This window comes from Phragmites australis, chromosome 23 (genome assembly GCF_958298935.1).
Source record: "Phragmites australis chromosome 23, lpPhrAust1.1, whole genome shotgun sequence".
NCBI lineage: Eukaryota > Viridiplantae > Streptophyta > Magnoliopsida > Poales > Poaceae > Phragmites > Phragmites australis.
Window position 1 is genome coordinate 14,393,566 of NC_084943.1, and position 23,110 is coordinate 14,416,675.

A 23,110-nucleotide genomic window follows, 5' to 3' on the forward strand; every position below is an offset into this window, starting at 1 on the left:
GGTGAGACTCTCGTCGCTTGAGCTTGAATTTTTATCTTCACTAACCCATCTTTCAAATGATTTGCTTCTTCCTCTTATCCCCCTCTTGTTCTTAATCTTTTTTTTTCTTGATATAATCAATTGTTTTGACCAAGTTTTTAGTGCAGATTGAATGATCAATTTTGGCATTGATCCTCTTTATATTCTTCTCTAATTTTAAGAAGAGCTTGGAGATCTTGAGATTAATTTCTTTATCACTTGATGTGCTTTGATCATCCTCTTTATTACTCTCTTCATCTTGATCACTATCATCTTCACTTGAGCTTAACTCTTTCTCTTGTCTTCTCATCTTTACCTTCATGTGTGCGCATGGTGCTTGCTTGCTTATGAGGGCAAGGTTCTTGACATCGAATGAGATAGAACTTTTAACTCTTATGTTCATAGTCATCTCATGGACGGTGATCTTACCGAGAACTTGGCTTGAAGTCATCTTACTCATATCGTGATTGTTGTAGATGATGGAAACAATTAACTTGTACTTCAGAAGAAGAACTTGAAGTATTCTTCTCACCACTTGAGCATCTTCAATTTACGTCAAACCTAGCATATTGATCTCATTAACAAGAATTCAAACATGAGTACATGTCATTAGCATTTTTACGAGCAAATTATTTGATGTTATTGAGCTTGGAGACTAGCACATGATATTTCTCATTGCGCATATTCTTTGTGTCTTCATGTATTTCAATGAGAATAGTCCAAATATCATGTGCACTGATGAGAGAATAAACATGATTAAATGCATCAACGCATAAAGATGATAAAATGATACTCTTTACTAATGCGTCTAATTGCCTTTCTTTGCTTGTGACACGTGATCTCATCCCTTCTTTGGTGACTCTCTAAATATTTAAACCTTTAGCTTGCAAATAATAAGTCATTAGAATTTTCTAACGGAGAAATTAGTGTCATCGAAATATGGGGCACTATGGGTATCTATCCCAACCCCAGATGTCACAACTCTAGAATGTTAAGCTTATCAAGAGCACTAGGCTTTAATACTAATTATGAAGAATAGTGATATCTTAAGAGGGGGTTAAATTAGGACACTTAGAAATTAATAGCTTCAAAAACTTTACAATATAAATCTATCTCAATTTCTATCTAAATATTCTCTAAGTTTATCTATTGTATCTACTCTACCGCTCAAGAGGATTGCAACCTACTCTAGCAAGGTAAATTACAAGTATGTAAATGCAAAAATATAAATAAGGTAGAGAGACAAACTCGAGACAAGGAATTTTTATCTCGTGATATCTGTGGCACACAAGACACCCATAATCCACGTTGGAGTCTTGAGATACCAAGTCATCAAGATAAGGCCTCAAGCACGATGAGCCACCAACCCAGCAATGCGAGGTCTCACCACTAACCTCTCTTTCGGTCACTTGTGCGCCGTATTCACTTCTAAACTTTAGTCACAAAGACAAGGGTCTCTGCATCCCCGCACGATCTTCTTACCACCGCTCCACACCAAGTTGAAGGGTCAACAAGTTACCAACGAGTCACCAAAACTCTGAGACGCCAGTGTACATCTCGGTACATGGTGGGATCACTCCTTGATCCACTCTCTAGGTTGCAGCACCTAGCAACACTTCTCTCTAGACATATTAGCACTAATCACTCTCTAATCTTGTGCTTTTATCACCTTTAATGAACACTTTAAGCACTTTGATGGCTTAGACTCTTCTTAGGTGTGTATGAGGTTTTCTGGACTCCAGCACCTTCAAATGACCAAGTAGTTGGGTATTTATAGCCTCAAACCTGCCAACTAGCCGCTACTCCAATAGCTCAACTTTACTGTGAACACCGGATGATCCGGTGTAGACAGTTTATACTCACTGGATCATCCAGAGTTACACCATCACAAACTAGTTGTTGCAACTCCACTCAGATGCATTCTGAACGTTGGATTGTCTAGTGTATCCTTCATTTCCATCATCGAACTATCTGGTGTGTTTTTTTGCGCCAAGCCAAGCCACTTTTTCTCTATGCAGTTAGTCCGATGTGTAAACCTTCTGATCATGGTACCTTTCAGTGTGTTGACCTTCATTTGCTTTGACATCTTCCTGGAAAACACACCAATGTGTTGGCTTCTTCATCACCGGACCATCCGAGGAAAACACACCAATGTGAAAGTTCATTCGAGGAATGTTTGTCATTTGCTAAGATGTTAGATTATGTTAGTGTGATGATAATATCTATTTATAACTAAATGTGTTTGTCTGCTTTCGTTATATCCGTTTTTGTGGAAGATACTGTCGAAATGTTTTTGCTCAGTGGACCTTTAGGTAAGTTAGTAACGCTCCGGGCTTATGGTGATCTCAAGGTGTTACAAGAGCATTTTCTGTTGGCTAACAATGATTACAGCAACTATGAAGTCTTCGGGGAAAACAAAATGTCAACAGCAAGATAAACAGCTGCAGGACTTACTAGTGTAATAGGGGAGTAAATGCATCTAGTTCAAATAGCTGTGGTGCATTTGTAATTCAAAAGACAAAACTCATTGAAAACACCCAAGACTCAGACCATTTTTGGTACTTCTACCAAAATGTTTCAGTGAGATGTGCGGATGTGAATTATGCCTACAGATGGCATCTTCGTCGTGTTTTGCAACTTGCAGCCGTACAACCTCCGCTTTTGCTGATCGGAGCATTTATCAAAGTTCACCAATCTAGTACAATTTATCCAATTATCACAACAAACATAAGTAGAACAGCATCCATATGCACTTCGACTCAGTAACTTAAATAGCTATATTTCCTTTTTTTTACTGCCACTATATAAATTGCAGGCATGAAAGACTGACGATAACTCTACCTACTCTTTTAGCTTTGTGGCAGACGTGGGTGCATTTGGAGTTGTGCGAGGTGTGAGTGAGAAGACCCACTGTCCCAGTCTTCACATGAAACCGTTTCACAATATATGCTCTTCTGTGGACGACAAGGGACCTGCCAGGAATGCACGAAAATTTTTCAAGCCTCCCCACCTTTGGCCAAATCAAGATCAGAGTTTCTTCACTGTTTCTTCCATCGCACGTTCATAGTACTTCATTCGTTGTGTAGCTTCCACTGCACGGTCAAAATCCCTCTTGTCGAACGCTTCCTGGAAGGAATTGGACCAGGTTTCGAGCTTTCTCTTGATCTGAAAAAGGTATCGAACAAGGTGTAAGCCCAGAAATCATTGTAACATAATTATTCTCCCTGGTTATGACGTGTAATTATGTTCAGAAATCAGAAGAACCTGAGACTGGATCTTCTCCAGGGTTTGAGAGTCACTGGCATCATTAACAGCTTCAGGTATCTCCATCATCTGCAAATTATGTGCAGCACTTTAGCCAGATTGATTTTTTATTGATTTATAAAGAACATTGCAATTCTACATATTGCTTGCAGTTATTGGAATCAGATTTATAAAAATTTGATTATGTTGGATGCTATAGAGAACCGAGCGATAGCTCGGTTGGTAAAGCCTCCAGTTAAGGGGCCACCCACCCAAGATCAAACCTGGGTGCTCACAGGTCGGGTTGGAACTAGTTTTAGCGAGTTTCCTGGCTAGCTAGGTGTACTCCCTAGCTTTAGAACAAAGCCAGGGGGATGTCTCTCTTCCCGTGATCAAGTTTTCTTTTGGATGATATATTCAGATTTATTTAGAATATGTTTGCAATTATTCGGAACAAGATATATGAAAACAAAGAATGATTGTTATGGCCTACTGAAAAACATGTAAGCCAACATGCAAAAATTACCTCCATAAGAAGTTCAGGATCACTGATTGTCTTTTCTTCATCAACATGTATGCCCTCGAGTAGAAGCTGCCAAATAGTAGAGTTGAGAAGCTATTTAAGAGATGAGTTAAATGCTTATAGGATCAGACAGTATAACGCTGTTTTTTAGTTCTTTTCCTCCTTTCCAAGTAGATGTGGGGAAGGGTCAGGCACATATCATCACTTCAAATAGATTAAAAAAAGGTGCAATCTAAGGATGTATGGTTGCACGCTTCCACACTACTAAAACTTTTGAAGCACGAATGGAGGAACTCACCAAGTATAATGCCCTTGATAATGGTCTGCTGAGCGTGCGGTATGCATCAATTACATGTGCTGACTGCTCTAGAATTTACGTATTTTTTCAGAAACCACAGGGTCTAATTTGCAAAATCAAAGCCTCTGGATAATTTTCAGAATGACCAGGGGCCTAAACGCAAAAATTCTGATTTTTCCGCCCTCCCTTTTTTTTCTAGTTTTTCACCTTATTGGGTCGGCCTGCTTATCCTTTGGGCCGGCCCGGCCCAATTGCCCACCCACCTGCTCTATATATGGGGGCGGCTAGGGTTTCCAAACCCTAGCCGCCTCTCAGTCTGGTGGCAGCACGTCCGAGCGGCACACATGCAGGGGCGGGAGCGGCGGAAGCTAGCGGCGGCGGCGCGGTTCGGGCGGCGCTCGTGTAGGAGCAGCGCTCGTGCGGGAGTGGCGGAGTGGCGGAGTGGCGGCAGCGCTCGTGCGGGAGTGGCGGAGCCGACGGCGTGGTTGACCGACGGGCTGCAGCGGCGCGCCACTTCGGGCGGAGGTCAGACGGGCCGGCGTCGAAGCACGGCACGGCAGAGCCGACGGCGGACGGCGCGGCGCTCGTGCGGGAGCGGCGGGGCCGGCCGCGGACGATGCTCCGGTGTGGATGCGCTTTCGGCGCAGCCAAGCGACGGAGGCGGGAAGCCCGACGTCTCTACACGGGCTGCGGCGACCCGACGCCTTCGGGCGTACGGCGAGAGACTGGTTGCAGTCAGCCGGCGCGGCACCGTTTTCTTTTCTTTCCTTCATGATGTGTGGCGGTGGCCTTCGAGCCACCGCGGTTTCTTGCAGGGGAAAAGCTGCTGGTTTGCCGGCCAGCGGCGTGGTGGTCGGCAGCTACGGGCCCCACGATTTTGCCGTGCAGATTTGTTCATGTAATGTTACTATTCACACCGGGATGCTGTACAGATTCAACTCGCTTTGTTGCTGTTCATCATGCTAGTTACGGTTCATAATTCGATTCTACACAGCGACGATTCATATGGTACTCGCTACTATTCATGCAAATTTACTACTGTTCATGCGATTCAGATCTATTTTGACGCAAGTAAACAGCAGCAACGAGTATACGTACCGAGTAGATCGTACTTTTCAATCCTTGCGAATGATTCGTGCCGTGTAGGTATATAGGCTAGGCCAAAGACCTGTCCGCTTGATGTTGATACTGATGCAGTGCAGATCGGTCGTAGGTAGATTTGTTCTGCTAGCTTGATCTCCGGCAGAGCTTCATACTGATAACGTGTTGAGAAACCGCTGCTACCGGTTGTAGTCTAGCGATCTCTCTAGAACAATTGCAAAAAGAGACACAAGCGTAGGAGAAAAGTTATCTATTCTTTATTCATCTGTGTTTACAATAAGGGGTGCTACTCCGTATATATAGTACCAAAAACCTCTAAGAGATAGAATCGAATCTTTCAAGAGATCGAGGCGGACCCACATTCAGTTGTGAAACTCCAGGTTTCCTAACACAATCAAGGCCATGATAGCCGCCTTCACCACTTCAACGTTGGCTGCTGCCCGAAAAGTTAAACAAAAGTACATAAATGTGGCGATGTATCAAAGACTGTTAAATAACTATTATCACCGGGCGTATTCCCCGCAGTTGAGAACAGGGTGACGAAGGACATCTTTGGCTAAAGGAGCTAGCATGTCACTGAGCATCCATTCGTTGCTGGGGGGCTAGACTTCGGCAGTGCAAGAACTCCTAAACAAGGTCACGTATCCCCATCTTAGGAGAAACTATCGCCAGGACCTTAACCTTCTCGACCATGGTCGACATCAATAAATCATGTGGCCTCCGAAGATAAAGAATCTCTTCGGCGACCGATTGAATGGGGCACTCCTCCGAAATCTTGTGGTGGAACTAGTACTCCGTCCAATCGGTGCTCCACCGGTTGAGATAAACCTTCACAGGGGTCTTTGAAGTTCCATATGGGACAAAAGAAAAATTATCGACGGAAACCACATGGTTGACGCCGTTGACCGTCACCCCCTTCGGTTGGCAGTGGGCATAGTGCAACGAAGAAAAAGTGATCGTGGAGGGGATTACTCCTTCGGCTCTCCAGGCCCAGACGAAGGCGGCAAGGTGGACAAAGGTGTTCGGGGTCAATGACTGGATTTTCAGTTTGTAACGCTCCATCCCCGCCGTGAAGAATTCGACGAAGACCACAATTTCATCATCATTCGTGGTGGGTCTCTTCGAGCTGACAAAGCCAACATCGCTCCACGAGTGAGGCACGGGTGTCCTCGGTGAATCGCAAAGGCACATAGAGTGGGGTCGAAGGGAGTTTGTCACTGGCCCATTGGGGATTGGCTTTCACCATGGTTTTTTTTCGTAAGGATTTTCAATGTAAAATCAGGGTCCCCTGTTCATGAATATATTTGTTATTTCTCAATCAACTTCTAACATTAGCTTTTAGCTAGATTGAAAATCAGCAAAGCTGTTTTAATCAGTATTGAATTGTTTTTGTCGTGGGGAAAGAAGAACAAACCTGTGGCACCTCAGTTGAATTTTCACAATAATCCAGGCCTTGAAAAGAGATATCTATCCCCGGAGTTGGCACGTCCTTTCTCCGTTCCTGGTTCCAGATTGGCATAGACGTTCATCTCTTTCGTATTAATGCCGTAGCTCTCGGTCAATTTTCAGAGAAGATGCCGTCGCTGCTATTTTCAACATTTGTAAGTTTCCTCGCACTAGCAAATCTATACTTTTCCTTCCCCAATGCGGCTTTCGAAGCAGTGGTAAGGCCATTCCAAGGGAGTCTTTTTCAGATGAGAAAGGGGTTTTGTTTCTTTTTACGGTTCTTATCATGAAAGAATTTTCAGGACTATTCCCTTCAATACGGGATTTATCTTCTTTCCCTTCACGAATTCTTTCGAAAGAAAATTATTAAAGATGAAAAAAATAAAATGAACGAGGATGAAAAGGAGAATCAGGAAAGAAACGGAACGAAGAGAATATGATTAGGAATGATATAAAACTAATGATAGCGTAGTCCTATCACTGTTGTTGTTTAAGTGGAGAGAAGAAGTGAAGGACACCAGGTTGAAGTTAAGCTTGAGTCCATGACGGAACGATGAAAGGCTAAGACACGTACGTACGTGCTACATAAGTACCTAGCTATCCTACTGCTCCGTCGCCATTAACCATGGCACCGCGGCGCATCCTCCTCCTCGCTGTCGTCTTGTTATTCTGCGGAACAGCAGTAGTGGTAGTTGGCGAGCGCTACCTTCCGGGGGCGAAAGTATGCTCGACCACGGGCAACTTCACCATCTACGGCCAGTACCAGGTGAACCTCGGGGACCTCATGGGCGACCTCCCGCCTCGGGCCATCGCCAACCGCGGCTTCTTCGACAGCACGATCGGCAGCGCACCTGACACTATATTCGGCCTCACCATGTGTTACGCCGACCGTAACTGGGCCGAGTGCCAGAGCTGCCTCCAAGTCGCGGCCGCAGGGGTGCAGCATGTGTGCCCGTTAAGCCGGCAGGTTAAGGCCTGCTACGACGCCTGCGTCCTCCGCTACTCCAACGAGTCCTTCCTGTCCGTCGCCGACCTCGACATGGCGTGGTACGTGTTGTCGCCCAACTCCTTCGTCACCGATATGGCCAGCATGAACGCCACACGGTGGAGTCTGATGACCGGGCTCGTGGCCGAGGCCGCCAGCTCCTCGCTGCGGTTCGCCAATGATAGCAAGGGGTACACGGACTCGCGAGGCGACTCGCAGGTGATTTACGGGCTGACGCAGTGCACGAGGGACCTGAACGCCAGCGAGTGCACCAGGTGCCTCACGTACTTCATCCCGGAGCTGTCGCGCTTGCTACCTAACTACACCTACGGCACAGTCAAGGGCTACAGCTGCTATTTGGCGTACCAGATCGGGAAAGACCTTGGCATAACCATTCCGCCTGAAATAGCAGCGCCGCCACTGCCGCCTCCGTCGACGACTCTGCTGCCACCAAGTTAGTATCCATTGAACTAGTTTTTTATGGTCACTAATTTGCACATCATAAGATGTCCACACCGTACATCGGCGATTTTCGGTTCTATCGGCCACCCCCAATATTTGGTTTACCGGCCAAAATATTCAAATTTGACCCAAATTTGATCCGAAATCAGACTGAAAATTTCCGATTTTCAGAAATATCGGTCTTACCGGTGTTCTCCGATTTTTTTTAAAAAATCTGAAAGCCTGAACCCTGGTGGTATGTACAATTTATGTGTTATAGATCCATCGCCTCCCCCTGGCCCATCGGCGACGCTGGTGGCCGGCGTGACTGTTGGTTCCGTGGCGTTCATCATCTGCACTGGTATCATGGTTTGGTTCCTGTTGCGTCACCGCAGGCGAAAGGCAAGAGAGCACGAACTAGCTGTGTTCCAAGACGAGCCATTGGAAGACGAGTTCGCGGATGGGATAGGACCGAGGCGATTCCTCTTCAGCGAGCTAGCCGTCGCAACCAGCTCCTTCTCTACTGAGGAGAAACTTGGTGAAGGAGGCTTCGGGTCGGTGTACCACGGGTACTTGAAGGATTTGAACCTTCATGTTGCCATAAAAAGAGTGTCCAAGAGCTCCCACCAGGGGAGGAAGGAGTACATTTCTGAGGTGAATATTATAAGCCGGCTGAGGCATCGAAACCTCGTGCAGCTCATCGGCTGGTGCCATGGCGGCAGCGAGCTCTTGCTTGTCTACGAGCTCATGCCCAACGGGAGCCTTGACACTCATATCCACAACCAGAACAATATGTTGTCATGGCCGCTAAGGTACTAAACTACTATATACATGCTTTTTTTTAGCTCTTCTTCTATTTGTGCTCCTCATTTTTCTAGCTGATATGCGATACATTTTTAGAATTATAAATGCTTCAACTTACAGTGTTATGGACTGTACATAGGAATGAGATCGTGCTCGGAATCGGCTCCGCACTTCTGTACCTTCATCAGGAGTGGGAGCAGTGCGTTCTGCACCGTGACATCAAGCCGAGCAACGTTATGCTGGACGCCTTCTTCAACGCCAAGCTCGGTGACTTCGGACTCGCGAGGCTTGTCGACCACAACCGAGAGTCGCACACGACGGCGCTCGCCGGCACGATGGGGTACATGGATCCTGAATGCATGGTCACCGGGACGGCCAGCACCACGTCCGACGTGTACAGCTTCGGAGTTGTCGTCCTCGAGATTGCTTGTGGCAGGCGGCCAATCGTGGATGTTCGAGAAACCGAAGAACCCACCATCAAGCACCTGGTGCAATGGGTCTGGGAATTTTACGGCCGTGGAAGGATCCTTGACGCAGCCGATTCGCGGCTGAACGGCGAATTCGACAGTGAAGAGATGGAGCGAGTGATGGTCACCGCGCTGTGGTGCGCGCACCCTGATCGTGCCATGAGGCCCTCCATCAGGCAGGCGGTCAACGTGCTGCGGCTCGAGGCGCCATCGCCGAGCCTCCCTGCGAAGATGCCCATCGCGACGTTCCTGCCACCGGGCAATCACTTCCTGTCTGAATCTGGGGGTGTGACCGGCAGCAGCGGCAGCGCAGGCACCACTCGTTCAAGCATTGGTACGGAGGCTTCTTCTTTGTTGAGATGACATTTGTACGGATCGTGATCAAATAATGTTGATTTCTGGTGTGTATCACACTTTTTCTATGCGAATATTTGCACTCTGTAAAGCGGTTTGTTTCTTTTGAACACTCTATTGCTCGTTACACTACTACAAAATTAATTATAAGTATCGCTCATCAATGTCGGGTGGGACAAAATCAACACTAATAGAGTATCAGTACTGGTTCGTAGCGAAACTACCACCCATTCATTCAGGTAAAAACTGACACCGTTACTACTCTAGACCTGAGATTTTATTTTATTTATTTCATTGCAGTTTTGGCTTTGGTCACGTCCGCCTGCTCTCTTCCTTATCTCTTCGCTCTCTCTGTCGGCTCTATTCAACCACAACCACTCATTTATCTCTCGGCCTCTCTTCCTCTCACTTCCCATCCTACCTCCACAGCCATGGAGCCCCGGACGGAGCCAGAGCGCGCCAGGAGCCAGGGGCTCCAAGCCTGGCTGCTGCAATATTGTTTATGCCATCGAGTGCGATGTTGTTTATGCCATTTGTTTATGCAATCGAATGCTGCAATACTCAGCTTGTTTATGCCATCGAGTGCGTCTCAATATTGAAGCCATGAATTTAGACCGTCAGCCCTGTAGTCTCATGCCATTTGTTTATGTGCTATCCCGTAATCTATATTTGAGTTAATTTGTTCTTTGTTAGTGTATGGTTGAGATAGTTGTTTTGATTGTGTTTTTGTGTTTGAGATGAGTATATAGATGAGATGAGTTGATTTATGCTTGTATTCGTATGGATGAGGTTAGTCGATTTGTGCTCGTACGGGAGAGGTTGACGGAGGAGCGGCAGAGCAAAGGAGAGAGGAGAGCAGGTGCTCATTGAGGATGGACGGCGCGTGGCCGAGCTACTGCTGCTTCTGGTGGCGGTCGTGTGATGCGGCGGCGGAGCACGCTAGCGTACCGGTAGCCGAGCCGGCTCGGCTCTTTTTTTGGCTCGTGATCCACCTATCACTGCTGGTTCGTAGCTCGAACCGGTAGTGATAGTGAGTTTTGTGTTAGTTCCTCAACTGGCATTGATACTCAGTTAGTAAAGAATGTCGGTTGAAAAATCGATATTGAAGCTGTTTTTCAACCGGCACTAAAGCCGTTTTTCAACCGGCACTCTTGTGTCTTTTTACAGTAGTGTTAAAATTATTTCTGTGTTGGATGAATTCTTCGCATAAGAAAATTTGTGGATTCCGGTTGTGACTTAACATGAGTCATCATGACTATGGGCCTCACATGCTAGTCAAGTAAGCGTGACCTGTAGAGAGAGGTGCCCAAGAAGTGATTTCTGGAACCAGCGTCGATCTCGTCGTCTCCTATCCTCCGACGGCTTCTCCGACCCCAGAGGAGGAGGGGGTCGGCTAGATCGGCGTCCGGCGTAGTTGGTAGGGTAGGTTGTGATTCTTAGGTTTAGTTTTAGATGCTTTAGGTCTCCGTAGGTCAGTAGTTCTAGTTTCCTATATGGAGTAGTCGATGGAGGCTCCCTGCTGGCTTTTGGTCCTCCGCGGTGTGTCCAGCGAGGTTGTTAGTGTCTTCGGTAGTTGTTTCGGGAGGTATGTGTGTGATAGTTTATTGTTTGTGAAAGGAGGAAGGGGGATTTTGTCGATCCCCTTTTTTGTGTGTGCATCTGGGGTCGCCAGGTTCCGATTCGGTGATGCCTGGGTTGGGGTCTGGGCCTCCATCTTCGATGGCATTGGAGATGGCGGTGCCTTGTGTGGTTGCTTCCTTTGTTTCTTTCATCTGGGAGATGGCTGATTGGCTTTCATCGGTTTAGATGCGTCTTGGAAGTTCTAGGGTGTTGGATGTTACGTTTTTACCCAGGTTTGGAGCTCCCTTCGATGGAGCAAGAGGATTGGGCTCGGTTTGCTTCTGTGCAACGGAAGGAATAGGAGTCAGCGAAGAAGATAAAAAGGATCCACAGGGGCTTTTCTGTAATTTTACTTTTCTCCAGGGTCCTTTATGTTTTTGGATGTTCTGGGCTGACAATTTAATATAATCCCCTTTCGCAAAAAAAAAAGTAAGCGTGACCTGGCAACTTTTGCTGCTGGAGATTTTTTTCGTGTTGCTTGAAGGACAATTTTGATGACCGTACACAAACGTGTTCAGGACTACTATTTTTGCTACCTAAGACCATCTCCAGCGGCGCCCGTATCCCAGCCGCAAAGAACTGTTGGTCCAGAAAAATCCCCCGAGGCCGGCCGCATCCATCTCCAGCGGGTACCGCATCCGGGTGAACAGGGAAGCGGGGCGGCTCTTCGCGTCGGCAAAACTGCGGGGAGATGCGGGCGCCGCATCACTGTGCGCGAGCGGATTCCCGCAGCGGCCGTTGTTCCCGCGGAGAGGAGGAAGGTGAACTGGCGAGTGGTTGCAGCGACGAGGCGGGGACGGTAGGGGGCCATCACAAGCGTGCTGCCTCCGGCGACCCGGGCGACGACGCGGCATCGGCGGCTTCCACACCTTCGGTCTGCTCGGCCGCCGGCGCCCTAGCGACACCGTGGTCGGCCCCCAACCTGTGGTAAGCCTCAAACGCCGAGATCCATGGGTAGTTGTCGCGGTTGGGCTAGTGCTGCGGTGGGCTGCCGTGGGCAATGGCGGGGATAGGCGGATGTAGCCGGTGTAGGGATTCTTCCTCCGATGTGCAATTCTTCCTCCGAGTTGGTACAAAATCCTGCGGTGTAGGTGAAGTTCCTGCGATTTGCAATGGTGTAGGGATTCTTCCTCGGTGGATTTCTCAAATTGGTTGGGGAGGTGAACGGATCTGGGGGGTGGCACTTGGAAAAAGCTGATGTAGCAAGCAATTTCTTTCTGTGCATTGAAACCGAACTGAAGATTTGCCGAAAAATGGGAGGGTGGAAGGATTTTGTACCAACTCGGGTTGCATCTTTAGAGTGAATAGAGTTCATTTGCTGTTTGTAGCGTTTATGGGGTGCTCTGATATGGTTTGGCAATGCCAAATCCCATTTGTTCATGGTTTGTATGTGCCTAGGATTTGTGTACCTGCACTTGTTGGTTCATAGTGGTGTGGTGTTGTATGTTTGAGGTCTGTTGGCTGCTGCCGTGAGGAAATACAAATTCAAGTTCACCCAAAATTTGGTGGTGGAATGTAGGACCCTAGAGTGCAAATGAAGGAGAAGCATCAGGTAGTGATCCTGCAAATGAGGTGACAAATTGGTACCTGCAGGTTGGTGGGTTTGTTACAATTGTTTGGGTCTATAGGCAGTGCTGGGAGTTGTACATTTGAAGTAGCTGAACTCTGTGTAAATGGAATGGTGCCAAATTGATAACCTAATTCAGTGGAAGTGCATCTCACTTAAATACATACAAATTTAGTGGAAGTGCATCTCACTTAAATAATTGGAATTTTTTTGGTTTGAGGTACTGGTAGCAAAACCTGGTAGTAAAGTTTGAGTTCATGTATGCATAATGTGAAATAAGGGGTCATTTGACAGGGGAGGCATGAAACCTTGTTCAAGTCTTTGTTATGAATGGACAATCATGCTGACAATGCTGTGTTCATACTCGGTAGCAGTGTCCAATGTTGATGCACCTCATGCTTCATACTTGTAGGATGTTCTGTTTGTCGGCTAACCACCTCATGCTCCATGCTTCAATGAAAGTGCAATTCACTGAGACATTGGCATTGAGGGTGATGCAAATGAAATAATAGGTTCTGCTGACTTAACTGCAATTAATGTGTTGAAGTCTTGATGGTAGTGAGAGCTTTACCCAAGGGGGGACAGTACTGAAAGTGAACCATAGACTAGAAGTATGTTGTGTTTATGTATCCTACCTTCATGACATTTGTAGTTTGTCGCTTTAGTCTTCGCTCTCATTGGTTGTAGATGGACACCGCCGAGCTAGCCGATCTTGTGACGAAGATGCAAGGCCGTGTGCAGGTGGCGGCTGATGCTTTGCAGAAGGTGGTTAGCGATAACCTAAGCCCGGACAGCACCCCTGGTGCCGTGGACCTGAACATGGCACTGCTTCAGGTCGACACCATTGTGGCGGACCTTCAACAACTTGGGTTCGAAGTAGAAGATGCACTGAACCGTGTTGGGCACGACGACAATGGGACCGACAACTCGGTGCAGGAAGGTTCTGCATCATTGGACGTTGACGACGATGACGTGGTTCCCGTTGACTGGAGCCCGGATGAGTTACTTTGTTCGGATGATAGCATGCCCTACGAATCCGATCGTTCTGGTAGCATTTAGTCGGGGATGGTTTGCAAAGTATGTGGTCCAATAGTAATGTGTTATGCATGTGTGATTGCCCTAGGCTAAACAATTTGTGTGTGAACTCATGAGCTACGTTATGTGTCCATGTACCAATTTGTCTGTGAACTCCTTATGGCAGCTTGAACTTTGTTGCTTCATGTGCTACGTTTTGTGACAATGTACCTTTGGAGATCTGTTGGACCATACTGATTTCGTTACAATGCATCTCCATTTGCTATTGTTGTTGTGTGCAGGGAAGCGATGGAGTATGCCGGGTTCCTTCGTGGCGACAGCGAAGACATGAATTGGGCCGATGTTACGCCGCTAACCCAAGACAGCATATTCGGTAGCCAGATCCCCGCGGCGGATGACCATAGTGGGGAGCCTACTGGAGATGTCGCTCCTGGGGGTGGCCGTGGAGCCAGTTACAGGATTGAGGAGGACCTTCTACTGGTGGGGGCATGGCTGCAAGTGAGCATGGATCCCGTGGTAGGGAGCAACCAGACTTTGGGTGCTTTCTGGCAGCGGGTGGAGACTTTCTACCACGAGAACAAAAAATTCTCGTCCACCCGTAATCGGAAGTCGCTTCAGGGCAGATGGACTTTCATCAATGGTATGGTGCAGAAGTTCTGCGGCCATTATGCTAGGGCGCAGCGCAACAGGAGGAGCGGAACAACCGAGGCGGAGATGGTACGTCGTTATGAGTTCTGTATTTGTTTTCATTCAGCAATGTCTTGCAAATACAGTGTCGATTGTACGACCATGCAATACTTCGGTTTGACACATACTTCGTAATCTGATGGCTGCTGTTTTTTTGCACATTGTAGGTCGTGGAGGCGTGCACGATGTTTCAAGCCGCCGAGCACAAGGAGTTCACCTTGCTGCCATGTTGGAGGGAGTTGAGGGATCATCCGAAGTGGCAGGTAGAAAGCTCACGCAAAAGGCAGAAGGTCTCCGCCGCGGGAAGCCCCTCCTCGACACCCAATGTAGGCTCGTCCGCCGGCTTCAATGGAGCAGAGGATGTGGATGCAACTCCATCCAATGCCGGTGAACGTGGCAAACGGCCACCAGGTCGGACTCGGTCGAAGGAAGCCCGCGGTAATTCGTCTTCGAGTTCAGCCTCGGGGCCCATGACGGACTTATTCGATCGGCAGTTGGCAATGAAAGACAAGATTGAAAAGGAAAGAGCTGAGAGGTTTGCAGAGTTGATGGATGTTGAGCGGCAACGGCTAAGGCTCGAGGAGGAACGAATGAAAATGGAACTTGAAAAGGAGCAGCAGAGGCTAAGGCTCGAGGCGGAGCGTATGCAAATGGAGAAGGAAAAGGAGGAGAGGCACATAATGAGCATGGACCTTTCTCAAACGGACGAGGACCAGCAGGCCTACTACAAGAGCCTCAGGCAGAGCATCATTGCCGCTAGGCGCGTCACCGGAGGCCCATCGTTGTGATCTCCTTATGGCCGAATTTCAGTTTATGATTACATTATTCTCTTGTTTGTGGTGTGTCATGTGAACTATGGTTACATTGTTCTTCATTGTTCCTTCCGGTTCGGACTTGTTCATGCTATTGCCATAAGGTACAAATGTTGGTTGATTTTCAGATGGCTTTGATGCCTGTGCTTGTGTAAAGTATGGTGGTGTACAACTGTATGAATTAGGTAGTGTAATGGCAATGCTGTGGTTGATATGATCGTTGCAGTTCCAGCCACTCTTCACTATGAGGATGCACATTGGTGCCAAGTGCCTAAGGGCATGGCAGTTTTTATTGCAAATAATACGCAGTACCCTCACAGTACGAGCCACAGGACGGGTTACAAATTACAAAAACATACTACGGAATACCAAAGTACACAGGATCAATTATTTAACGTAATACTGACTACCAAAGGACACGTGACAAATTACTCGACTCCGTGGAACTGCCACAGATGCTCGACAAGATCCTCACGGAGCTGGTGATGCCCCTGCCTGCTAGTTATCATCCCATACCTTTGGGCAAATGCTTGAAGTGTCGCGGATGGGGTGTGTGATGGCTCCACTGGAACACCGGCACCCTCGTACACGTGCTCGACGTCCCCATCAGGTCTCTCATCCTCGATTATCATGTTATGCATGACAATGCAGGCGGTCATGATGTTGTGAAGTGTTTCCTCGTCCCATAGCCTCGTTGCTCCCCTGACTATGGGAAACCGAGATTGCAGGACCCCGAAGGCCCTTTCGACATCCTTCCGTAACGCCGCCTGCTGAACGATGAAGTGCTGCCGCTTCCTCCCAACTGGACAAGGAATTGTCCCATTCCGGATAGATACCATCTGCCAGGAAATACCCCATGGTGTAATCGTGACCGTTAACGGAGTAATGTACCTGGGGACCCACGCCAGCGGCAAGATTGTCGAGGAGATGGGAGCGGTGCAGAACGTTGATGTCGTTTAGCGAACCAGGCATGCCGAAGAAAGCATGCCAAATCCATAAGTCCTGCGACGCCACTGCCTCTAGGATGATCGTCGGAGAGTTCACATGTCCCGTGTAGGAACCGGCCCACGCTGTGGGACAGTTCTTCCACCTCCAGTGCATACAATCGATGCTTCCGAGCATCCCGGGGAACCCTCTTCGCTCGTTTGTAGCAATCAAGCGTGCGGTGTCCTCCTCGTTCGGAGCGCGGAGGTACTGGTCGCCAAACACCCCGACGACGGCTCGCACAAACCGCCTCATACTCTCAATGATAGTGGCCTCCCCTAGCCGGAGGCACTCATCGAGAGAATCGGCGGGAGCATCGTACGCGAGCATGCGAAACGCCGCTGTTACTTTTTGCAACGGCGACAGGCCGAGCTCTCCTGCAGCATTCCTCCGCTGCTGGAACCACGGATCGTGGTCCGCAACTGCCTGAACAATCTTGAGGTACAGGTCACGTTTCATCCTAAACCTGCAGGAGTGCCGAGCATAAGACGTCTCATCATAATACTGCGACAACACACTTCCTTTTAATAACATTACCTGCGACGGAAGATGTAATCTGGGTACACCGGGTGATCGGCGAAGTAGTCATTAAACAACCTATGATGACCCTCCAGGCGATTCCGCTCGATACGCCGACGGCCTGGCACTGAACCACCCCAAGGTCCCCGCTGTGATGCCTCCGACTCATGCAAGGCGCTCACAGTGGCAAGGAACAAATTATCTTCCTCATCGGAAGAGTCATTTCCGAAACACAACTCCCTCACGGTCTCCTTCCAAGCTTCACGACGATCCATTTGTTGGTGGCTTGCCAATTGTGAGGACCTCACCCGTGTATATATAGGGACCTTCACGACGATCCTTCTGACGGAAGACACCGCCCCTCCTTCCCCGACAAGCCACTTCTCATGAGCCTTCTAGGGGAAGCCTCGCCACAAGCTTCCAGGATACATTGCACCAGGTCACGTTCCAATGCTCACGTGCAGGTGCAGCGATACAGATTTATCCCTCAAAATTTAATGGAAATATATTGTCCCCGAATTTATTTTCTAACAAATTATAATTCGACACACTAATTTTTAACGTGCGTTTCAATGCCTGCTGCAACGGGATCATGCGACAAAACATTGCCCCTCAGACGGTTATGGCGGTTGGGAAATAATAATTTTAATAGAGGGGAGAGAAGATAGTGGATGAGATATAGAGTATCTGCTGGAGATGGATATATTGAGGGATGCTGTAATAGTGATAGGGGAGGCTGTAATAGTGTTTTTGGGGATGAAATTTTGAGGTAGCTGCTGGAGATGGTCTAACCCGGAGGAGGCTCAGCATAATTTCTCAGGAAGAAAGGTCAACTCTGGGACACCGGGTCATGGTTTTGGCGGGAGTTAAAACAAGCGGGCTAGCTGATTGGGCTTTCTCCATGTCTCCGAGCACCGGTGGCCGGCCTTCATCCCCTCCTCCTGCCTCCGCAAAAGGAAGAGTTTTTTTTTACATTTTCTAACTTAAATAATTAAATAAATAAACTTCAGATAAAAAAATTTATAATAATAAGCGTCTGCTGTCATCTGAGATGCCCTCTCAGAAGATGGTAAGCATAGCATAGTGGCATGATTAGGTCTTACCGCCCTCTTATTACTACGCGTGCGAGGGGAAGTCATAGGTTACAGGCCCATGGAACTTTGATTGAAAAACAGTTTGAAAAGTGGCATGGTTTATGGGCATATGTGATGTCCCCTGTATTAGAATGGCTCTGATGAAAAAATATATATTTTTGACTTTTTTTATCCAAAAATATGAAAAATATTCATAAATTCTAAGTGACGAGGTACTATTACGACCTGTCATATATGACATTATAAATGATGGCTTACAGTTATGATCCATCATCTATAACCTTTTAAGTGACGAATCGTATCCTATTACTTATGATGATTCATCAATAATGCGTTTGGGATGATGGATGTGTAATCTATCACTAATACTGGTTATCACGCGTCACTTAAACACTTTTTTCACGTAGTGTCTATGCCTATGTGGCACACTTAAACGTGCTGATCTTGGTGCCTAATCATGCTAATGAGGGAGATTTGGACCTCAAATGGCACACCTAATAAGTTTAGGGACTTAAAACTGCATTTTAAATGCTTATGGATTGTGTACGACAAGTTTAAAGATAGCTGGTGTATTTTACTCGTATAACAATATTGAAAGACGAGTTGAATACTGACGCCATGCAGAAACCGCTCACCAATGCAAATTCGTTAATGAATTAAGTCTTCAGGGACCAACAGTGTTTAATCACATGTCAATGTCTTCAGGAACTGATGAAATTGGTGTGAGAGGATACAAACCGGATGCGGAGACACTTCGCATCACACTGACCATGCTATTTTAACCTCTATCACACCGAACAACCCATTTCCCTTTATTGATTTTGGAATTGAGGAGATTTAGAACTGGAAATCTGGAATTAGGAACCAACAAATTCATGCAAGATATGAAATATGTGTTTATGACTTAAGCGTTAAGCATTATAACGTACACCCTTTGGTACAACTTTCTAGATCCTTTTTTGGTGAAGTCCTTTTCAAGCATTTTCTTTTGTGATATGGCCGCTTCGCCCAGAAACGTACTCGACTAACTTTTTCACATATTAGAAAATTCTTTTCAAAACTTCTTTATTGCTGTCAAATAAGTAAAAAATTATAAGAACTAACTTGTACTTCTAGATAACAGCAAAGATCATGGAAATCTCGGAACCGGTTACTCTGACGGCAGGGAGAAAAGTCATGAATAAACAGTGAAAGGGACAGTATTATATGAGAGGGTGTACATTAAATGCAGCAAAACACTGTAGCACGACTACTGTTCATGAAAATAACTTAGGAAATCCCCGTCTTCTTCGTCATGAGGCTGCCAATGAAGAGGACCTGTGTCGCCACTGTTGCCATGAGTCCATGACCACGACCTCCTTCCTCCGTGCTAATACTAACGGGTAGCGAAGAACTAAATCGAAGACCACTTGGTGTGGACGATGGCATTGACCTTGTCTTGGGATTGCATTGCAAGACAACAAGGGGGCTCATGATATGGTTTGGGGAGAAGTGAAGGGTAAGATCATCTTCAATAAAAATTTTGAAAATTTACCTTTTATAACACTATTATAGTATCTATTATCACTATTACAATATACTCTATTTTTTCTATCTCCAACGGACATCCTATTTCTACCTTTCATTTCTCTCCTCTTTCCTCTGAACCCACACGCATACTTAGAGAACAGTAATAAAGCCTCCTTTTCTACGGTAGATTTGCCGCTGCCGATTCTCCCTCTCTCCATTCCCGTATCACTGTAGGTGTCGTTGCCGTCTCTGTTGGAGAGCCTCCCGACACAAAGCGAGCTGCAAATCTACCGCTACAATATTTTACCGAGCCGATGGCTTCTCCGTTGGAGAAGGCCTAAAGGGGTCAGTTGGCATGGATGCCCATCTCTTTGGTAATTGGTGCTGTAGCTGTCGTCCAATTTTAAGAGAAGATGGCATTGCTGTTTTTTTCAATAATTTTAAATTTCCTTGCACTTGCGAATCGCCTTTTTTCCTTCGCCAATGCGACCATAGAAGCAGTCCTGCATGCTCCTTTAGGCAGCTCCAATAGTTCTCTTTAATTGCTATTTTTTATTTCTCTCAACATACTCTTCAAATAATTCTATTCTTAATTCTTTATACTCATAATACTTAGAGCTATTTTTTATTTTCTCTTATTTAAAAACTAGCTCTTTAAAATTTCTCTCTATATAAACAAAATTTCCCTCCACATTAATTTTATCTCTACTTCCACTAACTTCTTTTCTCTATATATATCACAACAATAAAAATTAGATGCTATCTATAACTAATTATCATAAATAAAGCAAATGACAGTGAACTCCCGTCACTGTCGTCCCGTCGTTCAAGTTGACTTGGACACCGTGTTGAACAGCTCAAACCTGTTGGAACGCAGGTATTGAAGTTTACTACCTGCCTACCTATGTACCCAGCTAAGCCACAGCTCCTTCATCGTTAGCTATGGCTCCACGGCGCTTCCTCCTCCTCACCGTCGTCTTGTGGTTCGCCGGAGCCGCAGTACTTGTGATTGGCCAGCCCTACGTGCCATTAGGGCCCTACTGCTCGACCACGGGCAACTTCACCACCGCGAGCCACTACGTACCAGGTGAACCTAGTAAAGCTCACGGGCGACCTCCCGTCGGGAGCCATCGCCAACCGTGGCTTTGACAACGGCACGTCTGGCGAGTTGCCCGATAAAGTATTTGGCCTCACCATGTGCTACGCCGACCGTAACTGGCCGCAGGAGTGCATCCGATCTGCCCGTTCAGCCGGGAGGTGAAGACCTCGCTACTAAAAAACAGATAGAACAATATCAGTTTTAAAATCTTATCAGTGTCAATTTTAATCTGATACTGATTATTCAGTACTGGTAGTTCGTGACTACCAATACAGTATATGAAACCGGCATTGAAAATAACTATCAGTGCGGTTTGTGAATTAAATTGGAATTAATAGTACACATATCATTGCTAGTTTATTTTACCAACCAGCACTGATAGGTATTTTCCGCTATTTTTAAAATGTGGTGATTGCCGCTAATTTCGTGGCATTTTCAAATTTTGACGGTTGCCGGCAATAGTATACAGTATATTTATGGACACACGCATAAATTTAATTTACGAGACGTCGAGTTTTATCGCAGCATATATACATAAGCACATATAAGTTTTATTTCTAAAATATCAAGTCTCGTCACAGTATATATACATCGCATACATATGAGGTTTCATTAGAAAATGAAAAAGAGTTTAAAGTTTTTTGCTAATCGAAGGTTCTGAACTCTGTTTTTTCTGGTTGGATGAAGGTAACGAGAGAGGAGCCAAATTCATGGAACTCACCAGTTGGACTGATGACTTGGTCATTGATGAACCCGACAAATTGTTTTTGAAGTGCGATGGTTTCAATAGCCATGAGTCGATCTTTGGACAGCGCGAGGAGCTGCAATTTCAACAATTGAAGAAATCAATCCTTATAAACAGTGTTGGACCTGAAAATTAGTCAGCAAGATGTATGTCGTATACCTTAACATCGACCACGTGGTACGACGCGTCTCCGTTGAATCCGTGCATGAATTCCATTATATAAAAACCACATAAATTATTACCTAGGCTCTGCTTCCTTAAAAAAAAGTCATGTCGAATAATCTATTCTTTCGCGAATGGCCGATGTCTGACACTCTTCTTAATGTATCATAGGTATATTCTGCATGTGTGTGATTATTACTGTAAGTAGATTTAGATTCAATGTAATAAAATATTATAAGAGTAATAACGAAATAGTCGGGTTTTACCTTTATAGCAAGTCAATGACGAGTTGGTAGGTTTCTTTTGGATATTCTGTGAGTCGAAAACAACGATCTTGCTAATGTCTGGCTGGATGAAAAGAAGGATCCAGTGATAAATGTACATAGGTCATCATAGGTTAGTTGATCCTAATTTTTAACTATGTAATGCTCAAAAAGAGTACAACATTCATAAAGAGAAACACATACCCAAAGTGGTAGGGTAAAAATATGTATTTCTTCAATTGTAGTTCCAGAATACACTTCAATGCATAGTCCTTGGTTCCTTTTGGATCGGATTGCATCATTGTCGGATTTACATGATGTGGGTCGATGAATCCCACATGGTTGATGCCCTCTGTCCTGCATCTTTGTACCTCCATTCTACGTAAGGAATAAGTTAAGACATTCAATCCAATGATACATGAATGTATACTATGAATTATATGTATACGGCATTTACAGAGTCCAACAACTCAAGATAGATATATCGAGGGTATCTTGCTGGTACAGTCGATATATTTTCTCAAATAATATATAAATAGAGTCGTCCCCGTGGAGAAAATCTCGATCCTTGTATCTAGCCTCGAACATTTCTCTACCATCCCGCGACTCCTTCATGTACCACGTATGGAATTTCCGAAGTTGAAAGGTCAATTTGTCCCACACGTTTGGCGCGACCAAGAGTTCTCCCAACTTAAATTGCCATCTCTCGACTGATTTTGGTGCTAGGGACTCGCCTAGAAATTGCTCTTTTGTCATTTTAGCATCTTCAAGAAATCTTTCTAAATTTTGTTCTTGTCATATCTGGTCAATAGAAGACTCTTTCAAGTATTTCTTGCTTTTGATGCACACATAGTCTCATTTACTCTTATGCTCAACAGGTTTGGCCATCTTCAAGAAAAACTTCTGTGTTTCTGCACAAATTGGTTTTTTCTTCTCAGGCTTTGGCTTCTGAAAGAATTTCTTGACACTGGCGTCCACTATCGCTCTGATTTCTTCTGGTGTTTGTTCATAAGGCAACTTCTCAGGTGCTGCCTTCTTAGGTGCCCTTTGCTTCTAGAATGAAGCCGACTTCTAAGATGAACTCAAATTCTTAGACTATGCAGCTATTGTCAATTTCGGAGGGGGAGGAGTTGCCTCTCTTGGTGGCACTGGTGCTGACTTCTGAGAGGGAGGAGTTGGCTCCCTTGGTAGCAACTTCGGAGTGGGAGGAGTTGTCTCTATTCTGGGTGGCGGTGGTGGCGACCGTGGAGGAGTCAGAGAAATTTTGTGTGGTGGGTTCGACTCCACATCAGACAACTTGTCAGTCTCATCTTCAAACACTATGTAGCGCTTAG

At 46.1% G+C, this 23,110-nt stretch overlaps 3 protein-coding genes and 1 long non-coding RNA gene across 4 annotated transcripts; 2 read left to right on the forward strand and 2 right to left on the reverse strand.

Moving 5' to 3' along the window:
• Window positions 1-2,979: 2,979 nt before the first annotated feature.
• On the reverse strand, window positions 2,980-4,151 carry LOC133906419 (uncharacterized). Its single transcript, XR_009907772.1, has 4 exons — window positions 4,083-4,151; window positions 3,788-3,853; window positions 3,283-3,351; window positions 2,980-3,183 (listed from the first exon to the last, which is right to left on the reverse strand). It is a non-coding gene; the product is annotated as an uncharacterized LOC133906419 (long non-coding RNA).
• A 2,973-nt stretch (window positions 4,152-7,124) lies between these two features.
• On the forward strand, window positions 7,125-9,765 carry LOC133906639 (L-type lectin-domain containing receptor kinase IX.1-like). The gene is made up of 3 exons (XM_062348591.1): window positions 7,125-8,068; window positions 8,336-8,867; window positions 8,999-9,765. Exons 1-3 carry the CDS (start codon window positions 7,255-7,257, stop codon window positions 9,687-9,689), a joined length of 2,037 nt encoding a protein of 678 aa, XP_062204575.1. The 5' UTR covers window positions 7,125-7,254; the 3' UTR covers window positions 9,690-9,765.
• A 3,970-nt stretch (window positions 9,766-13,735) lies between these two features.
• Window positions 13,736-15,377, forward strand: LOC133905995 (glutathione S-transferase T3-like). The gene is made up of 2 exons (XM_062347808.1): window positions 13,736-14,619; window positions 14,757-15,377. Exons 1-2 carry the CDS (start codon window positions 14,191-14,193, stop codon window positions 15,375-15,377), a joined length of 1,050 nt encoding a protein of 349 aa, XP_062203792.1. The 5' UTR covers window positions 13,736-14,190.
• A 452-nt stretch (window positions 15,378-15,829) lies between these two features.
• LOC133905996 (uncharacterized) lies at window positions 15,830-17,179 on the reverse strand. The gene is made up of 3 exons (XM_062347809.1): window positions 16,923-17,179; window positions 16,274-16,851; window positions 15,830-16,203 (listed from the first exon to the last, which is right to left on the reverse strand). Exons 1-3 carry the CDS (start codon window positions 17,177-17,179, stop codon window positions 15,830-15,832), a joined length of 1,209 nt encoding a protein of 402 aa, XP_062203793.1.
• Window positions 17,180-23,110: the final 5,931 nt, after the last annotated feature.